Genomic DNA, 22,654 nt, shown 5'->3' with positions numbered 1-22,654 from the left:
TAAAGGAGATGCCAGTGGGGCAGCATAAGCGAGGGAGGGGCAGGTTTATTTTTGTCACTCAGGAGGCGGTAAACAACAAATATATTCCCTTACGTGTCAACAGCACAACATCTGCTCTGTGACTTCAAGACGGAGAAATGAAGCACGAGTCTTATTAAAAAACAGCAACATCAAAGCTCACGACCATGAAGAGGCAGCGTGAGGCTGTGCTGGATTTCATAAGCAACCAAATGGTATTTTAATATATTCCTCAAACAAAATGCAGTGAACTTAATAGTGTAACTTGGCAGCAATAATATGAGAATTCATGTTAGTACGTTAAAGATGGAGAGGTCTATAAAACCAAGAGAGAAAGTAGATGTGCTCGCTTCTTTATAAGCCCCTCAGACAACTTCTCTTCATTTTTATTTCTAATCTTCCCTCTTTTTATGGGTCCCATCAGCTGCCCTAGGCAAAGAGAGACGGAGACAACAGAGAGAAGAAGATATCGTGCACCATCACAGTGCGTATAACAGCGGTGAAGCCAAGTCGCCGTATGATGTGTTGTGACAACACTGATGAAAAGTGGCCGAGAATAGATGTAAATGAGGAGGAGGAGGAGGACGAAAGAGAACATTGTCTTATAGAAACCACGAGACATCTTGTTCTATACAGGTGAAGAGAAGTTAACTTCACAGAAACCTCAGCTTGAGTAATATAGAACAACAACACGGCTCACAACTGACCAGAAACAAGCAGACATTGTTGTGTCTTAAGGGGTTACAGTGTGGGTGTATTAAAGGGGACATAACACGCTCATTTTCATGTTCATACTTGTATTTTGGGTTTCAACGAGAACATGTTTACATGCTTTAATGTTCAAAAAACACATAATTTTTCTCACACTGTCTGTCTGACTATACCTGTATTCACCCTCGGTCTGAAACGCTCAGTTTTAGTGCCTGTCTCTTTAAGAGTCCTCTCCAGAAACAGCCCAGTTTACTCCGACCGGCTTGCGAGAAAAATACGCAAAGGTAGTTCTCAAGCAGCGGGTGGAGATCCTCAGATGAGCCGGCATGTGACGGAGGAAGAAGAGACAAATCTGAATGGCTTGTTGGCAGCTCACAAACAACTGACTGGGTTGTCTTATTCGACGTATCCTCGTGCGACGGCTTGTGTGATATCTTCCGAAAAGTTATTCTTCATTTTTTGTGCGTTGAGAACAGCAACGCGTGTCAATTTCCGTTTGCTACATGCATACAGTCTTTTCAAAATAAACTCCTAACTTCAAGGAAACTACTTTGAAAAGATCGTGAAATACGTAGTCAGGTTAAGATCATGAAGTGCTTAGTTTAGGCAACAAAACTATTTGGTTAGGTTTAGGAAAAGATCGTGTTTAGGGTTAAAATAACTACGTAAGTGTCGTTACTTAAGAAGGGAAGTTACGTGACGAATAAATCAACGTTGACCTCGCCTTCCGCCAGCCCCGTGTGACATCTTATGGTCTTTGTACTTCCTGGTTCATGATCACATGGATTACAAACGATTGGCTTTTGTGGGATATCCACGAATTACAGAGCATTCAGCTACGAACGCTGTATGAAAACAGTTTGTCGGTTGGTTTAGGCAATCTAGACACCCAAATGTATGTGCATGAGAACTGAAAGAGTTAGCTTACTGTTCCTTTATTTGTTATTCTTGTTTTGTTGTTGTAATGTTACAAAATAAATCTAAGGCATATACCATAGACGTAGTACGTGGAGCAGCTATTCTCAACCACTGAGCCCACTGGAGGAAATATGACCCTAAATACATTAAATACGGATTCATAATGGGTATGATGGGTGAGGGTAGCAGAATATGTATTTTGGTCATTACAGCTGACAGAGGCATGACATATATTCACAGCCCAGTTCATTTCTTCTCCTTTATTTTGTCATGTTGTTATTCTTAGTCTCACTGATGTATTAGAACTTTAGACATAGCTATTACTGTATGTGTGATGATACAGATCTCATCATGTAGTCCCTGTTTTAATTTTCTCATACGTGCAAAATGTCCTCCCGAATTCATTTTGATTTTCATAAACAGCCGAAGTGGCCTGATTATTTTCTGCTGTATTCTCCTCATTTTAACCTGCGGCGGGCCTTTCCTGCTCATCAGGACGACACAATGGATGTGAGCACTGTTACATAAATGGTGTTTTTTTAAGGATAAAGTACTTCAAAATGAGCACCCTGGAGTCGTTTGCTGGTGGTGACACAAAACAAGCATTTATTAAATGTCAGGCTCTTTGTGTTCTCCGGTAGTCGAACCTCACAGACACATACGTGAGGTGTTTGGGAGGATTTCATTGGGTTTCTTATCATCATTTCTGGGAAGGGTGACAAATCTGCCCCGGTGTGCTATAAATGCCTCGGGGGAGACTCATCTCACATCTCACAAAAGAGCAAAAAATTGATGCATCACACCTGTTTCCACATACACACACACACACACACGCACACACTCTCACACACACACACACACACACAATCGACCAGAGAAAAGAGGCTGACGTCAAACCCTGTAGACCCATTCACAACCTCTCTCTCTCTCTCTCTCTCTCTCTTTCTGTCTGTCTCTCTCTTTCTCTCTGTCTGTCTGTCTGTCTGTCTGTCTGTCTGTCTCTCTCTCTCTCTCTCTCTCTCTCTCTCTCTCTCTCTCTCTGTCTCTCTGTCTCTCTCTACATTGAGTTTGCCAGGCTTCTGACAAGCCGAGTTAAAGAGCAGAATTATTGGCTGTCAGGCCCGGTGGTAATGAATGGGGAGCAGCCGCTCAGTCGCCAGGGGACCAACACACCGGAGGAAACGGTCCAGAGGGGAGAGGAGATGACGCTCTTGACCAGGAGAGGTGAGTGTTTGTCAGTCAAATGTCATCAAACCACATGAAGCAGATTAGCTGCATTTTTTGAATGTTCAACTCTTACATTAAGAGACAGATTAAACATTTTTGCAAACTTTAACTTGGACTGTTTGTTATTTTAACTTAAATACTTAAGTGCCAGACTTTTAAATCAAATATTGAGCAAGTTGCTTCGGTTTAAAAATAAAGAGAACCATGATGGCATTATGTACCAATTTAGTGACGGTAATGGCTTCGGGCTATTACACCCTTTCAGCACAGACGATGTGCAGATGACCCCAGAGTTTTGTCCATCCATCATTAGAAATTCTCTATGATAATTGTGTCTCGTCTGGAAAAATAGAGTATAGGAGTATAGGGCCCAAACGCAGACGCACACACGGGCAGCAGGAGGATGATTGAAGTTGATTTTTTTTAAAGGAAACGTACAAACAAAACTCACACAGCAGGTGAAGCTGGTGAGTCTAATGCAATCAGAAGAACCACAAGTAAAACGATGAAACGAAAAGTCCATAAACTAATAAAAGTGAACAACAGAAAATCCCAAATCTAGAAATGAGTAAAATGACAAATACAATTATAAAACAGCAGACGACCAACAGGACTATATATACACAAGAAACTAATCAGACAAGATACAGGTGGGCAGACACAGGGCAGGCTGAAAGCTGATTGGTGGAAGAAACAAAAGGGACCAATCAAATAAAACAGGAAACAGAACCTGAGACAAACCGATAACTTTCCGACATAACAATCCCAACTCATGGCCCACTTACATGTGTTTTCTAGAACTTTCAACTGTATCGAAAGGTCTTCATCAGTGGATGGAGTTGCAATGGAGATGGGGCTTTTTGAAATGCAAGATTAGCAACTGTTACGATTTCACCCAGAGCCCTAACTCGTCCCTTTTAGCTTAAAAATTCATCTTTAAAGGTCCACTTACTGTGTTTTTCTGGAGCTTTCAACCATATTACAAGGTCTTCATCAGCAGATGGAGATTTAAAAAACTGACGAAGTATGTATTTTATGATTTCATATGTTTTTGCTAGATTTCTTCTGCTGCGTATACGGTAGAACGCTAACTTTGACAAGTGCGTGATTAAATAAACTCCATCTTAATACGAGGTCTAAATTCTCAAGTTTCATTATTTAGCATTGGTGCAGGATTAACTCATAGTAGTCTTTGTACAAAAAAATAAAAACTATAGGACCCAATAAAGAGTCACACCATCCAATTAACATTCTGCATGATGACATTATGCGCTGAGGTGACAGTAAATGTACCACTTCCTGGGCTGCAAAAAGTTTCAGATCCACCAAAAAAGACAAAGTGACCCTAAACAGTAAAACCCCCGCTGCATGTGCGGAAAAGAAGAAACTACTAATTGCCTGCGAGAAACTTCTCATTTGACCTGAGTAAAACCTTAGGTTCTTTTATTTTTTTTCCAGTGGACAGGCCTGTGGAAGTGAGGGCGGAACTGAGCTGTAATTGGTTTCTGTTTACCAGTAATCCTGCCACAGAGGCACAACCACAAGCAATTAGCCAGACAGCTCAGGCTTTATCAGTACAAAACTGTCACTGTGTGTGTGTGTGTGTGTGTATGTATGTGTGTGTGTATGTATGTATGCATGTGTATGTGTGTTAGTCATGAGGGAAAATGTGATTAGGCCGAGATAGAAATCAGCTCTTTTGTCCTGGTTTCTTTTGGTCTCCTGGTCCTTAAATGTCCGGTATGAAAACATAAAAAAGAAAAAAAGGCAGACTTTATTCTAATGAAGGTTACCCTCAATGCAGTCCTTCAGAATAAAAGAAGACAACAAAACATTTGATGTGCCTCAATATGAATCCATGTTAAGCTGTGAATGTGACAAGACCGGGCCTTTAAAAGGTCCTTAATACGTTTGGGAGGATGTTGGCGTATGACTCATCACTCTTTGTCTCCACACAAAGTGTTTTTTCAAAGCACCAGAAAAAAAAACAAGATTGAATTGCTTTGTAATTTCTCAGAACCGTAAACCTTTTGGTTTCCATAAAGAACATTTTATGAGAAGGTAAGAGATTGTTCTAAAAGCTCCAAAACCAGTGATGTAGATTTTTACCGATCACACTGATTCCTTCATTCAGATTCAGTCGTTGACGTTTCGTGCTTCATTGCGAGTAGAATGTCAAACCTAAATAAGTCAAAAACCCTTTTCTTCTGTATACAGAGAAGTATTTATATACTGCAACCGTGACAAAGCTGAACACAAGACACCACCTCTGAATATCAGAGAAGCAGGTCAGTGGAGGATAGTCTGAGCTCACATCAGACACGACGAAGACGAAGGGGGATTTATGAATGAAACTGCGAGCAGCGAGCAGCCCACACACACACACACACACACACACACACTGATTCTAGCAGACAAGATCTGACAGGCAGCCAAAAATAGAGACCACGGTGCAGGCTTGCTGACGACAGAAGTGCTCTCTCTTTCACTCTCTCTCTCTCTCTCTCTCTCTCTCACACACACACACACACACACACACATGCACGCACACACCCCTCTGCAGTCCCTCTGTCACCCCGCCCGTCTCGGGCTTTGGCGGAGTCCGTATGTGAGTCATCGGTGGGCTTCAACCTGCCTCTGTGTCTCAGTGCTGCAGCAGAGACACAACAGCAGTCAGTGACAACAACGGCCATTCAACAGTCACTGTGGGCGAAATATTACTATGAGCTTCAGATGCAGAGAAGAACCAAAATAAATCAGAAAAAAACATTTATTGACTTTATTGGCAATTAAACACCATTTATTGAGCTTTAAATGGTGAATAAGTTAGTTTGAGCTGCTTTATTTCCACCCCTGGATAAGCACATGTCCACTTATGGTATTTAATTAAAAATGCCCACTACATGTCCTCAAAATAAAACAAGCTAATAAACCTCACGATGAGCTCACATTACAGTCTCATCAGCCCTTCAGTCAGTCAATGGTCCTAAATATAGCCCCATTATGAATTTATTCATTTCATCACACGCTGCGACAGAAGACATTATTATTATGCACTGGGTCAGAACTAGTTTCAGAGCTTCAAAGAGAGAGAACCAGTTTTATTTCGGCTGACTCAAATGAACGAGTACGAATGTGTGTGCGCGTGTGTGTTTGTGTGTGTGTGCGCGCGCCTGTGTAGCTACGTATCCTCCTCCATCACTCTGACGCACGAGTCAGGTGGTTCCTCTAATAGCATGAGGAGCTGTCCGCGGTGCTGAAACCAGACCCGCACCGCGAGACAGAGAGATGCTCAGCTCACTCACGAGCCTCGACAGACACTAACTACCGAAAGGTAAGACTCGGCTGTTGACTGCACGTCACACTACTCCGGGTTTTGTTTACTTTCACGCGACATACAAACAGAGAGGGTTTTTATTTGAGTTACTTAAGCTTCTGTTTCTGTAGCTCTTTGCCAACCTGATGCACCGCCACAGCCGAGGTCGCCCCGCAGCTTCTTTGTTCTCATTACGCTTCAGACGATCCAGATTTGCGTGCACTCTCTTTTTTTTTTGTAGCTCATAATTGCTACTTTTCTATCACATGAAAAAAAAATTATAAATAAGAAGTTTTTGCAATTTAAATTCAGGTTTTTGAAAAGCGAAAAGGAAAAAGTGAACATAAAAAAAAAACAAATTGTTGATGCATCGTCGCATCTGGTGAGTTCTGCATCGTTCTTACTTGCCTCGTGTTCTAGAAAGGGAACAACATTTTAAATAAATGCATTTGCATTAAAAACGTGTCATAATGCATTTTGCACGCCTGTGTCATATAAGCCCACGGACAGAAACAAGAGCGTTTAAATTCGCGTGCAAACCATGCAGTCATAACTGGGAGTTAAGAGGTTTTCGTCGGTTGAAGGAAAAGGTTCCATGGGAACAACAGCCTAAACCGGGTTACCTTGACAACCGGGCCGTGACTCACGGAGAGCAGCAAATTTGACGACTAATGAGATTTACACGGAGCTGAAAGACGCTGCTGAACAACAGGAGGCAGGATTCAGTGTTGATCCTCCAGCACCAGCAACAGGCAGGGAGGTGGAGGAGATACAGAAACACGATGTTTAACACTGATCACGCGGTACAATGCCACTTTGTTATTTTTATTATCATTATTATCATTATTAAATAGAAGGTTGATCTCTAACTAGTTGCTTCTCAGTAATCTTGCTGCTGCTTCTTTCATTTTTTCTTTGATGCAAACTGTAAGAGCTGCAAAAAACATCACAAAAAAATGTAAAAAATATATTGGAATTAAAGCAATAAGCATGATTCAAGTAAAACAAGAGTCTACCAAATAAGGAAACTGGGTTTGTTTTTTAATTAACTGGATTTTTTTCAGGCAGTTCAGACATTCAATAGAATCATAATTAAGATAAATTGAGGTATTTAAGCTGGTTTACAGCGGAGCAAAAAAGTCACCAATCAGATGTAAAACCTCCTGCCTTTGGATCGATTCAAATGTCTCCGTGGTGTGTGACGCTGTCATCAGACCGGACATTTAAAGTGACGATGAGAGCAGAAGAAATGCCAGAGCGGTAACCGTCGCGAACCTGTTATCTTAACGTGTAAAGGTCAGCGCTGACATGAGTCTCTTTTGTCTTCCCTCTGCAGGCGTCACCATGCCGTCACTCTCCGAGACCTCCGCCAGCCCTCTCCTCCTCTGTTTTGCCAATTTCCTCTTGATCCTCCTCTTCCTCGGCTCCCCCACCGCTCACGGGGCTTCCCTCAGAGAGCACAGACTGAGAGGAAGTGAGTCAGACTCCCAGAGGGGCGACGTCCTCCAGACTCCCAACGTCGACATGCTCAAAGCGTTGGAGTACATCGAGGGCCTCCGTCAGAGGACCGGCACGGACTCCCAGCAGCGCGCCCCCGTCGCTGCGGGATACGACGCCGCCGGCCGCATGGATGACGCCGAGAGGCTGCGTGCCATGCTGAGGCTGGCTTCCAACCCTATGCAGAGCAAAGAGGAGGAGGAGGAAGAGGAGGAGGAGGAGGGAAGGGAGGACAAGAGTGAGGAGCTGCTCCAGGCCGTGCTCTCCACCCTCCAGCAGACGGAGAAGGTCTCCAAGCCGGCCGCGGCGGACGGCGCGTATCCCAGGGTGCAGCAGAAGCAGCACAGCATCCTGCCTCACAAGAAGCTGCCGCTGATGTTTGAGGACGAGGAGGAAGGCGAGGGGGATGAGGACGAGGAGGAGGAGGGCGGCGAGAGGGGGCCGGACCTGGAGCACGGGAGCCCCTTCAAGCGCACCAACGAGAACGTGGAGGAGAAGTACACGCCTCAGAACCTGGCAACTCTGCAGTCTGTGTTTGACGAACTGGACAAGCTGACAAGTGTGAAGAGCATGCACAGGCGCCAGGACGAGGAGGACGACATGGGGGAGGAGGAGGAGGAGGATGACGATGCGGACGAAGGCGATATGTTCAATGTGAGGGATGTGGGATACGATGACGGGGATCTCGCAGACTGGGGTCCGTTACAAGACCAAGAAGAGGACGAAGAGGAGAGGGACAACAAACACGAGGCAAACCGAGGGCTCGATTACGTCGACGATAATGACGAGGAAGCTGATGAGGACGACGAAGAGGACGACGATGACAGCTACCCAGTCAAGAGATCGAACGATCCGGATGACCTGGCCAACCTGGTGGACTACTATCTCCTGAAGGTGCTGGAGAAAAGAGAAGAGGAGGAGCACAAGCGAGAGATAGAGGAGGAGGAGGAGAAAAAGAGGGCAGAGAGGAGAGTGGCTCAGACGCAGTACAGAGACAGCATAGACCCGCGAGCCATCTACCAGCTCATTCAGATCTCCCAAAAATACCAGATCCCACCCGAGGACCTGGTGGACATGCTCAAAACCGGAGAGACGATGAATCAAGACATGTCACGAAAGAGCAGCGGATTATCCAGAGCGGAAAACAAGCTCTCTCAGATTTCCCCGAAGAAGACGACGCACAAGATTCCCGAAGCTAAATTCTACAGCAGACGCCTTCCTGACAGACAGAAGACCCCCGAGGAGCGGAGGACAGAAGAGATACTGAACATCCTGGGGTTGGGGGCCGGAGAGGACCGAGCTCCCGTCAGGATGCAGAAGCAGTACAAAAGCTCGCCGTCACGACTTCACGCTCTGCCCGCGGGGCGTTCGGGGGCATCCGCTCCCACGCAGCGGCGCCCCCCTCCCAGCACGTCGAACGACGACTACGATGACACCGTGGACGAGGACGAGCTGGCGGCGTATCTGGCGGCTCAGATGCTGGCGCGGTACCCGAGGCCCACGTACCGGGGCAACAAGGCGAGCCAGAAGCGGGACGAGGTCGGGCAGGGCGCCACGGGCTCTTTTGAGCGGGCCATGCAGGCGTATTTCGATCAAACGGACTCAGACAAAAGCCTGAATGAAAAGAGACAGTCGGAGGGCGAGGAGAGGGGCGGCGAAACGCAAATGCAAGGCTTTGATAACGAGGTGGTGATGAAGCTGCTGAGCTCCCTCAACCCAGAAACTGAAGAGAGTGATGCCGAAACGGCCCAGTGAATATAAAGAAAGCTAAAGATACACATATATATATATATAGTATACATAATGTTTTGGTGGCGGGTGGAAATAAAGTATTTTGAAGAATAAAACACGAGTTATTCTGTTGGTTTACAAAAAGTTCCTATTTATTAGCAGAAATATGAGTGGTTAGACATTCATTTGATGCTTTTTTTAATGAGTTTGTTGCTCAACAACACTAAACAACCAGTACATGTGACTCACCAGCCTTTCAATGCACACACACACACACACACACACACACACACACACACACACACACACACACACACACACACACACAGCCAATCAGTGTTGGATCCCATAGATTCACTTGTGGGTATTTTTTTTTATTCTCATTTGTTTTTTGTAAATGTGGTCATATGTGACATACCTGAGGTTAATAAAGCATTGACTTTATTTTTTCCTTACTGTGTTGTGTTTCTTCATTTACTCACCAACACACAATGCATTCGTTTGAATCACCATCGAGATTACAAAAAATAAAAATAAACTGGGGAGAAACAGACTCCTTTCAGTCATAAAACCCTGAGATTGATAAATATGAGGCTTAAAAGGCACTTAAAGATCCAAACAAGTATTAAAAACTACGTGGAAACATTGAGGTTATTGCAGCATTGTTCCAAATGAGTCATCACAAGTCATGAAACAGAAACGATGCGGAGTAATAAACCTTTTGAGACGTCCTCGTGCTCGCGTGGCTCAGTAGGCAGGTTTGCTCATGTATTCCTCCATCGTCTGTGATAAGAACAGAGATACGTGTGAGTAATAAGAATAAAGAACTACGCTCACTAAGTGTCTGTCGAGCCCTTAAAATACCTCTTGGAGTGTGTCAGCCTCCTCCATAGACACACTCACGGCTACTTTGGATGTTTCTAGAACTTCTCCTCCCATCAGGAACTCGTCCAGGATGAAGTAAGCCTTCTCAAAGTTGAAAATGATGTCCAACTCACACACCTGAAACAGAATAACATGCGTTGCGTTACACTAGAGATACATTAAACTTCCTTGAAAGGTAATTTCGGCCATTAGAGAAGAGGATAAACAGCACTAGTATGGGTGACCAGGTCCTAGTTGCATATTATTAAGAATATTGGAAAGGCAAGTTGTTGAAAGAAATAAAAACCTGACAAACACTCTTTTTTAATAACTCTCCCTTTTCCTCATCTTCTCTTCCCACAATTTTCAGTTTCATTGTTTGAGTTTTTGTAAATAAGACGGGAGTGGCTGTCGTCTTGTTTTTGCAAATCAAAAACAAGCAGGATGGACGTCCAGTGGTTCTGGAGCCGAGGCCCCTTCTGGACACCAGGGGGAGTCAGACTGGTGGAGAGCAGCGATACGACTGAACTCCTGCAGTGTAGAGTAACACAGGAGCCTCTGTAGTTCAGATCCTTGTACAACAGTGTACATATAAAGCAATAAACATCACAGTTTTCTGTTCCTTCAGTTGTTTTATTTGTCACAGCTGAGTTCTAATGAAGGGAGATCTTAATCTAGACGCTATATATATTTATATATGCTTCCATCTTTGTGCCTCTTCCTGTTTCAACATGACAATATCCACATAGCTCTATCAGACTTGTGAAGTGATGAAGCATCTTGTATCAGTTGTGAACATTATTAGATGACTAAACACCAGTTGACCCTTGACTTACAGATGGTCCCATGACAGAAAATTGAACGATCAAGTCTCCTTTCTCTACCTTCTTTGTTAACATTGGTCTGAATATCTGTAGCAGCAGAGTGAATAACATCGGGGATATTTTAAATCTTCTATTCATTTTAATTGTGTTGAAATGATCCTCTGTGAAAAAGGCTCTTTGTCCAGAATTAATTAAATACATAAAAGCATGAGACACAAAAGTAGGTCATCTTTTATACTAATGAATTGGTTTAAAGCTTGCTCGATTAGACCTTTTCTGACTGCTGTGTGAGCTCCACTTACGTTGCCAAAGTATTTATCCAACAACTCGACGTATCTGTGCAGCACTTCGAGGGTCAGCAGCTCATTATCCTGGTTCTCCAGACCGGTGCAGAAGTACAGGCTGGCATACCTGCATACGGAGAGGTTAAAGGTCAGATGTGACCAGTAATCTAGGTCACCCTCTGTATGTTTAACCAGACATTTACTCCACCCACGTCTTGAGAATGGGTGTCTGTCTTCTGTTAATCATTAAGGATAAACGCAGTCAAAGGTGGTTTCTGCTCAACACCCAAGTCTCTACCTGCCAGAAAAGGACTGCAGATGACGAAACCCTGAGCGTTAGCTTGTAATTGTAACACAAATGATAAAAAGCTGCGTCTCTTGCAGTTACCTCTTGTAAACAACCTTGAGGTCCCTCCAATGGAGGAAGTTGCAGGAGCGAGGTGGACGTGCCAACACCATCATCATCATGTCCCGGATCACCTTCTTCTTCTCCCGTTCTGTCACTGGGGTGAACCATTTCTGCAGTCGCAGCTTCCCCTGACGGCTGAACAGCAACAGGAAGTGCATCTGAAGACGGCAGGAAGTTGGGACAAAAAAAAAAGAACAGAAAACACAAACTTATGAAAAATGTCTGTCTTAGCTGTGTTAGCAGGCCGAGTGAAGTCAATGCTTTATGTGTTAAAGCTGCATTGTCTCTAGTGTCCACCAGGGGGCGACTCCTCTGGTTGTATAGAAGTCTATGAGAAAATGACTCTACTTCTCTCTTGATTTATTACCTCAGTAAACATTGTAAACATGAGTTTATGGTCTCAATCTCTAGTTTCAAGTCTTCTTCAATACAGCATGATGTTCATTTAGTACATTATGGTCCATTTAGAGTCAAACAGACCAGAAAGCAGGGGATGCTTTAGGGCGGGGCTACTGTGATTGACAGGTCGCTGCCGCTACCAGAGTCTTTGCAAAAAAAAAAAACATGGAGACGGCCGTAATCCAAGATGGCGACGACGAAATGGCCAAACGGCAGTCCACAAACCAATGAGTGACGTCCACTTCTTACAGTCTGTGTGTCTGTGTGTGTTACGGATAAAATGACCAAACAGGAGGAACATCTTGTGGAATGAGGGGCAACTACAATGTGGTTAATGGTGTGTGTGTGTGCAGCTTCAACAGAGGAAACCAAACACAGACATACAATGAAGCAAACACACACACACTGAGACACATGCCTGTGCAAACAACCAAACACACACACAGTAATAAAACTCCCAACAACAGTTTAAGCTGCCTGCAGCTAAAGCAAAACCAACCACGTGCTAGGGTTGCACCAAACAGCAATTAGATTGCACAACTAGGAATGTGAATGAAGACCAAACACCTTGTAGCGCCTTTGAGGTGCAATGACTGTAAATTCAAAGTGTGGTGTTGCGCAAGAGCAATTAATGAAAGCTCTTTGCACTGAGGTGCAGCAGCAAGCAGCACTGCTTCTGCCTGCAGCACCAAACACCAGAAAGAGCGTGTAACTTTAACACAAGTACAAGCCGGACAAGGATGAAGAATGATTTGGGTTCAATCATTTACAGGTTATATGATTATTTCAAGTGGTATTCTAGAGTAATCTTATTGTTTAATTAAATAGTAAAAACAAGGCACTCCTGCAACTGAAACCAATGTTCTTGAGAGTTGCATTCATTTGACACAACATGGTTGTCACACTGCAAAAAACTATCCAATCCAATTTTTTCAAGCTTTTCACTTTGTGACATGTGATCAATCTGACATATTATTCTCTTTAAAATATCAGTCTCTTGAGTAGAATAACTCCACTGAAGTACCAATTACATGATCGAGGAAGTAGCCGAGCAAAGTGAAATGCCGTAAGAAAGAAGTAAAGTAGAGTTCCTTCATCAGATGACACACAACTGATATAGGTATTTATTACAGTGTAATAACCTGCATGAACTCGCCAGCAGGTCAATTATAGCAACAAGCTGTACTCACCATCTTGTGACAGCAGTAAATAGAAGTGACCCAAAACTCAAATCCTCCAGGCTTGTGATAAACCCCCCCGGAGTACTATCCTACTGTATCTTGTGCGTTTTGGAGATGCAGCGACATGTTTTAGGTCTTCCCAGAAGGAAGTCAGCGCGTTCTCTCCTTCTCACCTTCTCCAGCCAGAGCCACGCCCCCCGCTGCACTCCAGCGTCTGATTGGCTACCGGCAAACACAGACAGGTGAATCACTGCTCTGCAGAGAGAGAGGAGATGTTGATTTAAAGCACTATACAGTTGTAGTATTGTACATTTGTAGTCAGTAAGAGTCTTTTTAGGAATATATAACACACATTACTGTGATAGCCAACAGCTGAGCGAATGAAAAAATCCACACATATTTGGCCCATTAAGTTATTTTGTAATGTATACTCTCATTGCTTTTACAAATCTGGTACTTTCTCATAAATATGACTTTCTATCTTATAAATATGATTTTCTATCTCATAATTATGACTTTTTCGATTTACCATGAGGATATCTTTCGTATCAAGTAAAAAAATGAAGTCCAACTTTTTTTTTTGTAGAAAAAAAAACAAATATATATATATATATAATAATAATAATACATATTACACGGTGGTTCTGCTTCAAAGCCCGCCTCCTGTCAGGTAACTTCATGTTTGATTTCACTGTAAGCCTATTTATACTTTCACGTCGTATTTTACCACTAGCCTTCTTTTGTACTGTTAAAATGTACTTACAGAAGAAGGAATAACGTTTTCAAACGGCAGGGATATAACAGTAAATGACGGTCTACTGAACTTCCTGCTGCTCCGGTGGCCGCGCCCACTGATGTTAATTCAACGGAGCCACACGTGGTTTTGGGTCCAGCTGTGGGGGTAAAAAAGCGGAGGAGAGAGCTCCGCACAGCGAGAGGCTTCCAGAGCAAACACACACCATGTCTCTGTACCGCAACTCCGCCTGGTTCCTGAAGGGAGTGACCGAGTTCACCAGGTAAGATGCTCTTCATCTGAGCCCGTTCATACCGCTGAGATATGAGATATATTAGGAGTCTGTGCATGCTCATAGTGAATGTGTGTGTGCGTGTGTGCGTGTGTGTGTGTGTGGAGGAACAATATGTTTATTATTTCAGATCACTTCACAGTTGTAACTTTGCTAAAAGTGATTTGATTCCTGCAGCTCATCATAGTCATGTATTTAATATGTAAAGATAAATTAAAGGGTGACAGCTAATAATAATACCTTAAATAATTATCTTTGCCTCGTGATTTTATTGTAATATTATTGTATTTCTGATTCTAATGAGGGTTAAAATCACAGGACTCTTGGAGTTCATATTTAACATTTACAGGCATCATTCTAGGCAAAAAATAAAATGATAAGCCAGTATGATTGTCTGTGTGGATAGATCCTAAGAGATGGGATGAGTGTGGGCCACTTATTGTCTTAAATACAATATAATCAGGGAACACCGCCTTAAACGGCCTTCCGTGCCTTTCCAATAGATGTCTTGAATTTTAGGCTGATTCTAATCTTTTTGATAAAAGTTAACCTCATGATATGTAGAGCTGAAACAATTAGCCTGTTAGTCAATCAACAACAACAAAATGGCTCATCATTTAAATCATTTATCAAGCAGAGCATCTCATCTTCTTAGATGTGAGGATTTGCTGCTTTTCTCTCTTTAAAAAATCTGCAAGTGAAACATCTTTTGGTTTTTGGACTGTTTAGACAACTTACTGACATTTAATAGACCAAATGATTAATCCAGTAATTGAGAATGCAATCATCAGATTAGTCGCAGCCTTAGTATTGATATCAAGCTGATGTGTTTAGGTTACATGAGGTCAGGTCAAAGGTTATATAAGAGCTCGATCTCTAAAAGGAATAAGACGAGTTATTGTTTCTTGTGGTTGTTGACCAGTTCACAGACATTTTGACAGAATGGAGCTGCAGCGCATCTTTGAATCACTGATTTATGAACGTTGCAAAGTTTACGGTGACTCAGCGTGGAGCCACGTACGTCGGTTGTTCGCTCCGAACGCTTTATCAGTCCTATATGTGATCTGTTGCCCCTAAGGTGCCTTTCCTCATCCCTACGCAGCGAGCCAAGTCGCCTGAAGAGGTGCTTTTGTGATTGTTTCCCTTCTCCGCCCTTTGTTCTGTGTTATCTTTTCTCCCAAAGAGCTGCCCGGCAACCCGTTCTGACCCGACACTAATAGCTCTCGGCATGACACCATCGAACAGAGCGGGCATTTAGCCTCAGCATCCCCCCCCCCCCCCCCCCCCCCCCCCTCCTCCTCCTTCAACAATGGCATCCAGGACAATGGGGGCAATTGAAGTCCACACACACACCGATCCCGTTGTCACCGTCGGTCGTCTCACCCCAAACCCCCTTCTTCATCAGAGACGATGCCAGGCACGCTCTCGTCTTCATTGTATCCGTACAGTAGAGACGTATACAGTAAACAGGCTGACCTCAAACACACTGACCCTCTCAGACCCGCCTTTACTTCACAGAGATCTGTGCGTGGATGCATTCAAGATGAAACCACTTGTTCGTGTTGTTCCTGCAGGAGTGCCTTCCTGACGGCCTCCAAGAGGTTTGTGGAGAAGGACCTGGAGGTGTCCTTGGCCGGACGCGCCTTCATGATAACGGGAGCCAACAGCGGCATCGGGAAAGCAACCGCCATGGCCATCGCCAAGAAAGGTGCTCAAGGACACTAATGCATTGCAAAAGTTGTTTTTTTAATACTACTATTATCAGGGGGAGTAACTGCAGCGATGATGGTCATGACACATTCCAATTTTGGATCATAAAAACCATCGACAGGTCAGGTAACAGTACAGTGAGCGATGCTTAGATTAACCCATGATAAACCCATGAAATAGCCCAGACCCGGGTAGCACCATGTTTAAAAGCACCAGACACTAACAGTATTAAAACCTAGCGCATAATAATTTGCGCTTTCCAAAGTTAAATACAAAGATATAGCTTTTGTGAGTGTTTAAAGTCGTGCACAGCATTTTTATAACCATGAGATCGCTCCTCAATCAAGTCTTTTACGACTCGGTCAGCCGCCACTAACACAAGTCACACACACTGCAGTAAAGTAGAACCACTTGGTTCAGGCAGGTACAAAAGGTTCGCCCTCACTCATTTCCCCTTACAAAACAATAAATGTGTTCAGATACTGTTTTCCTCAGCCGGAAAAAAGAACGACGTTTGTTCTGTCTCGATGTCGCAGGTGGAACGATCCACATGGTGTGCAGGAACAAGGACAAGGCCGAGGAGGCGAGGGCTGATATCGTCAAAGAGACCGGAAATAAAGTACAGTATGACTCACTCTTAAACAGGCATTTCAAAGATAAGTATGTGTGGGACAGACAGTCTTTAAATTGTCATCACAGGAGGTGTATGTCCACATCCTGGACCTGTCTGAGACCAGGAAGGTCGGGGAGTTTGCTGAGGGCTTCAAGAGGAAGTACAAGGCCCTCAATGTACTGGTGAGTGACTAGAGTTACCTATTTTGGAAATATATGGCATTATTATTCGTCCTTATTTTACTGTTTTGTTTTAGCACCTACTTCACCGCTCCTCCTCTCTTTGTCTTTGTGCAGATCAATAACGCGGGCGCCATCATGAGTCAAAGGGACGTGAACGCTGAGGGGCTCGAGAAGAGCTTCGCCTCCAACGTCCTCGGTGAGTCAGCGGTCAGGGGGGGAGGTGGGAAGGAAGCGTTGATGAGAGGGAAAGATGGGATAGTTGTGATTTAATTGTTTTTATTGTCGTCCACTAGGGGTTTACATTCTCACCAAGAGTCTCATTCCCTTGCTGGAGAAGAGCGCAGATCCCAGAGTGGTGAGTCCGAGAGACAAACTGTCAGAGTCAGAACTGTGGGTTCTTCTTACCTCACAGAAGTCATGGACGCCTTTCATGAGCAGCTCATAGACTTTAGATAATGCTGCAGTGGTCAGCGTCATCCATCATTTAAATGAACATTTAATGGGGTTTGGGAAACAGTAGGCGCGGAGGGAATAACGTACAGGTTCACCGGCTGCAGAAAGAGCCAATATCTGTATTATTTAACTGTAAAAATGATACTTTATATGAGGTCAGCAGCGGAAGATGTCTTTGGTAAAGTAAAAATAATAAATACCCCGTTACATGTAGTCCTGCAGTAGAAAAAAAAGTGGTATTATTTGGAGACCTGAAAGTGTTATTTTATGTTTTAATATTATAATAAAAGATACAAAAAAAATATATATGCAGCATCTTAGAGGCTTACATTTTATTGGAGCTAATTTTAACAATTTTATATTCACAGTTTGGTAGTTTAAGTTATTACAAGGTTCTGTTTGTAAAATCATCGCCTGCAAGGTAACTGGTAACTGTAGCTGGCAGATAAACGATGTGGCACCAAAGTACAATATTTCCCTCTGAAGCGTAGTGGAGTAGAAGTTTATAGGAGCTTAAAATACTCTTTATATTCCTCAAAATATGACTGAAAGTTACAACCTCGAAGATCTTCTTTTGGTTCTCGTTGGCGACACCTATGGCTATAAGCGGTAATTGCATGTGTGTTTTTGGATCTCACTCTTCAGAGATCGCTGCTTGTGAACTTTCCACTGGAAAGGTCGCCACAGACATCGTAATACTGCGAATGCTAGCAGCTTTCTTGGCTTTGTGTTACCCATAGACTGTATAGAAGAAGTGGTGACCTATCGGTTTGTGGACTATAGTTTTGAAGCATCGAGTTCTGCATTTTGGCCGTCGCCATCTTGGTTTTTTGCAACCAGAAGTGACATGAGAGTTCAGCCGAATGCTGAATGCAACATATTTAGGTGGCCAAAAAGGTTACAACCGTGAACTGAAAACACTGTGAAAAGGTTAAAGTTGTAAGACAAAAACACGAACAGCTTGGTAACAACCTGTCAATCACCGTGTAGCCCCGCCCTAAAGCATCCCCTGCTTTATGGTCTGTTTGACTCTAAATGGACCATCATTTATGAAATGAACATCATGCTGTATTGAAGAAGACTTGAAACTAGAGATTGACACCATAAACTCATGTTTACAATATTTACTGAGGTAATAAATCAAGAGAGAAGTAGAGTCACTTTCTCATAGACTTCTATACAACCAGAGGAGTCGCCCCCTGGTGGACACTAGAGAGAATGCAGGTTGAAGGCTCCACTTTTCAGAATCAGAGGTTGCTGCCTGGTGTTACTTCATTCGGACTTAACAGACATTTATTAACATATAGTACTTGAATATATACTTTGCCCTGTTGCACCACTGTGAGCAGTACATAGATATGATATGAAATTGTGTTTTATATCACGCCCACATCAACCCCAGCTCCCTCCTCCGCCCCTCACCCATGTTTCCCTTCGTCCTTGTTCAGATCACAGTGTCTTCAGGAGGAATGTTGGTGCAGAAGCTCAGGACGGGGAACCTGCAGTCTGAGAGGGGCCGCTATGACGGCACCATGGTCTACGCCCAGCACAAAGTAAGAGGGCTGTAACGTCTTCAAGTGTTAGGAAGCAGACAAGACATAGAATAGCGTGATGAGTCCTTTGGTTTGGGCCTTCTTTTATTCATTTATATAATTAATTGATGAGATACTAAAATATTTTGTTTATTTGTTTAGATTTCTTTTAAATATTTTATTTGTATACTGATTGTAGAGTTCATTAGCGTTAATGTGAACTCAACCATTCACTCCGATTATATCTTATTTACATTTTTTATTAGTTTTACGGTTTAATTACTTATTTATTATACTTGTTTTGTTTTTAGCTGATGTCTCTTGTTGTTGATGTCCCCTTTCCTTCTGAATACTGCAAATGTCCCGCTTATCTTGGATCCATTTTAACAGATGGAATTGGCCATTTTTAAAGATGCTGCATATGAATAAGGTTTCCATCCAAAACATCTCAAAGAGCATCAGCCTTCACAAGACCCTGTCAGCTAAATCCTGTTTGGATTATGATTCATCAACATGAAACCAGAGCCTGAATGCTTCAAGTCTGAGTCTGCGTCACTTGTTTGTTTTTCATTTAAAAAGTGCAGCATTGTGAAAAGAGACGTGTGAGCCTCACCTGCCCGGAGTCCAACCCGTCAGACGTCCTCACCGAACGGAATCTATCTGAAGACACGTTTATTCATGTGTGTGTGTGTGTGTGTCTGTGTGTGTTCCAGAGGCAGCAGGTGGTGATGACAGAGCAGCTGGCAAAGACTCACACAAACATCCACTTCTCCGTCATGCATCCCGGCTGGGTCGACACTCCAGGTACCGCCCCCCCTCACACACACACACACACACACACACACACACAAGAACCACCGTGAGAATTAACAGCAAGCCACCACTTGGTGGACAAATTAAACAAAATGTAAATATTTTTAGAAAATCGTCCCTAAGGCGTGGTTTATACTCGCCGTAATGAAGCCGGTGCGCACGCCAGAAAATGGCGTAATCACGGCCTGTAAGTTGTGTGCGAATACCCAACTGTCACAAAGAGTTCACTGATAAAAGTTTGTGAGTAAGTTCGTTTTTAGATGCTTTAGAAACAGGAGCTATTAAATATTTTGCGGCCAAATCAAATGGTTTACAGGACATTCATCATTGCTTTCTTTAAAATGCATGATATACTTGACTTCTTTCTTTACGGGGCTTCCCTGTATTTAAGGGAAATAAAGTAGGCCATGAATATGAGGTATGAGTTTACAGTTATTTCCTCCTCTGCATTGTGGAGGTTGGTTTGTGGCGTCTTGCCGGTCGTCTTCTCGCTTCGTAAACACTTATGTTTGTACGCCCTCTGGTGTTTCGGTGGAAAATGCGTAGCTTAAGGCTCGCGCCACAGAGCCACGTGCTAACGCTAGCTTAATATTCAATTTGTTTTCTGTCCATCTCTGTCCCAGCGGTGGCCAATGCCATGCCAGACTTCCATCGCTCCATGAAGGACAGCCTGCGGGCCCCGGAGCAGGGGGCCGACACCGTGGTGTGGCTGTCCGTCTCTGAGGCTGCAACCACCAACCCCAACGGCCTTTTCTACCAAGGTATGTGGCAAAACCAAAGCAATCCTTCTTTTTACCCGCTTATCTATTATATATCGCGCATATACAGTATATTTTAAAAAAAGACCAAATTACAATTTTAGTACCCCAAGATTGCAAAAAACAGTAAGACGGGGAGGAAAGAAGCCAACACTATTGGCTGAATCACACGTTTGTCAGTTGTGGGTCGCAATGGTGTGTGTGTGTGTGTGTGTGTGTGTGTGTGTGTGTGTGTGTGAGAGTTTGGCCTGTGTCCATTGCAGCTGGACTGGGCTGCTTTTGGTGCCAGATACTGCCAGAGAGTACAGTGCCTCTATGAACACACACACACACACACACACACACACACACACACACACACACACACACACACACACACACACACACACACACACACACACACACACACACACACACACACACACACACACAGATCCCAGCAGCCTTGTAGAGTAAGGCAGTAACTTAATATAAAACCTCACTTCAGCAGAGACACAAACATACTTCATTCATCTTTTAATGTGATGTATTATGACTCGTGTCCTCATTTCTTTTTAATATTCTAGTCAGGTTGGTGCATCTTGCTGCTCTCTGTGTATTTATATAATACCAGTAGTGACATTATGCAAACGGTGCCAGGCTTTCCTTCAATAAGCCTTCATATCTGAGGAGTCTCCTTAAACACCAGTCAGGCTCTCTGTCAGGCTTTACTTTATCTCACATCAACACTCACTGAGCCAAACTGCTGGAGGAGCCAAAGTGTGTGACAGCTGCAATATTTTACTGCCATCTTGGAAAACACTGACCAAAATTGAAAACTTGGGATCCAATCTTGCACATTCGCAGATTAACTGGAAAAAGTATTTTCTGTTTTTATAATGAAACTGAAACCTTCAACACCATGAATGATGTAACAACATGCTACACTTCAAGGTTCAATGTTTTTGCTTAATTTATTAAATCAAATTTAGAGCCTGCACCTGATGACACCCGTCATGATAAAATAAATAAATACTGACAGTTTTCTTGAAACGATGAGCACATATTAAGTATTTTAAGCCGTTGCTTGCTCATGTTTATTTGTTTTTGTATTTCTTGTTGAAAGACATTTTATTTTGAAAATTACAATTCTGCCTAGTAGTTTCAAATAACCAGACCTACCTGCACATCTAATTCCACTGATTTAAAGGCATCTGCAGGTCTTGAAAAGTCTTAAGAAGCAATTAATTCAGTTTCCTCAAAAACAGATATTCAATCATTTTTTCATTATTTTTTGTATTTGACTGCGGCCAATCGGGAGACGTTACGCACCTCTTCAATCCTTTCAGTCGGCACCATCTGAACTGAAATAAACTAATCATTTTCCACTGGTTTATGCATCCATCCATTTAATGCTTATTCATTTAAATAATTATATCATTTGAAATTATAATTATGAACTGTTAGAAAGTAATGGAAAAAAATTGATAGAGTAAATATTTCTGGTCCATATTTTTTCTTCTGGTTTTCCATCATACTTTATTAATTATAGTAAAACAAGTATTTAAAGGTCTTAAGATGAACTCTGTGGACCTTTGTGTTTGTTAGATTAGTTCCTGTTTGGGACGAGGGTTGAAAACGAATCCACTGTTTCCTTAAACCAATCTGAGAAGACATGTTTGTACGTGTGATTGGCCTTTTATTACCTTGGTAGAAATCAATATTACTTCAACCTCGGACTGGGGAATATATATATATATATATATACACACACACACACACACACCAGAGTCAACATGTTGACATCCATCTTGTTTGTCCGCAGACCGAAAGATGGTGTCCACCCACCTGCCGCTGGCCTGGACCCACAGCTCCCCCCTGGAGGAGCAGAAGTTAATGTCTCTGCTGGAGGACTTGGCCAAGACGTTTCAGCCCCACTGAGTCAACACTAACACCTTCTGTTCACACCGATCATCCCTCTGATGATTTAATACACTGCAGTGAGTGAGGCCTGGGTCTGCTCTATACGAGGGCGTTGACTCTACCTGTGGTCGCCGGAATAAAACGGGACGAAATGTGAAGTTATGCTGTGAAACCCAGACCAAACTCACCTATACCGGAGGGATGAGCGACGTCTATAACGCTTTAGAACTATTTATACGATAACACATTTCTTATTTAACTTTATAAGGATTTAAGAAAATAACTAC

General features: G+C 43.1%; 3 protein-coding genes across 3 annotated transcripts; 2 read left to right on the top strand and 1 right to left on the bottom strand.

Moving 5' to 3' along the window:
- Positions 1-7,534: 7,534 nt before the first annotated feature.
- Positions 7,535-9,442, top strand: scg2a (secretogranin II a). The gene has a single exon (XM_076100525.1). The coding sequence runs from the start codon at positions 7,535-7,537 to the stop codon at positions 9,440-9,442; it is 1,908 nt and encodes a 635-aa protein (XP_075956640.1).
- A 98-nt stretch (positions 9,443-9,540) lies between these two features.
- On the bottom strand, positions 9,541-13,771 carry ap1s3a (adaptor related protein complex 1 subunit sigma 3a). The gene is made up of 5 exons (XM_076100487.1): positions 13,553-13,771; positions 11,779-11,957; positions 11,409-11,517; positions 10,283-10,420; positions 9,541-10,201 (listed from the first exon to the last, which is right to left on the bottom strand). Exons 2-5 carry the CDS (start codon positions 11,955-11,957, stop codon positions 10,166-10,168), a joined length of 462 nt encoding a protein of 153 aa, XP_075956602.1. The 5' UTR covers positions 13,553-13,771; the 3' UTR covers positions 9,541-10,165.
- A 568-nt stretch (positions 13,772-14,339) lies between these two features.
- Positions 14,340-22,385, top strand: dhrs12la (dehydrogenase/reductase 12-like a). Its single transcript, XM_076100589.1, has 10 exons — positions 14,340-14,395; positions 15,979-16,112; positions 16,651-16,733; positions 16,814-16,909; positions 17,024-17,105; positions 17,203-17,264; positions 18,811-18,915; positions 19,608-19,698; positions 20,331-20,468; positions 22,270-22,385. Exons 1-10 carry the CDS (start codon positions 14,340-14,342, stop codon positions 22,383-22,385), a joined length of 963 nt encoding a protein of 320 aa, XP_075956704.1.
- The last annotated feature ends 269 nt before the right edge of the window (positions 22,386-22,654 follow it).

This window comes from Anarhichas minor, unplaced genomic scaffold (assembly GCF_050575085.1).
Source record: "Anarhichas minor isolate MPS153535 unplaced genomic scaffold, ASM5057508v1 ptg000026l, whole genome shotgun sequence".
Lineage (NCBI taxonomy): Eukaryota > Metazoa > Chordata > Actinopteri > Perciformes > Anarhichadidae > Anarhichas > Anarhichas minor.
Note: the sequence above shows the minus strand (reverse complement) of the source record. Positions and strands in the feature narration are given on the sequence as shown.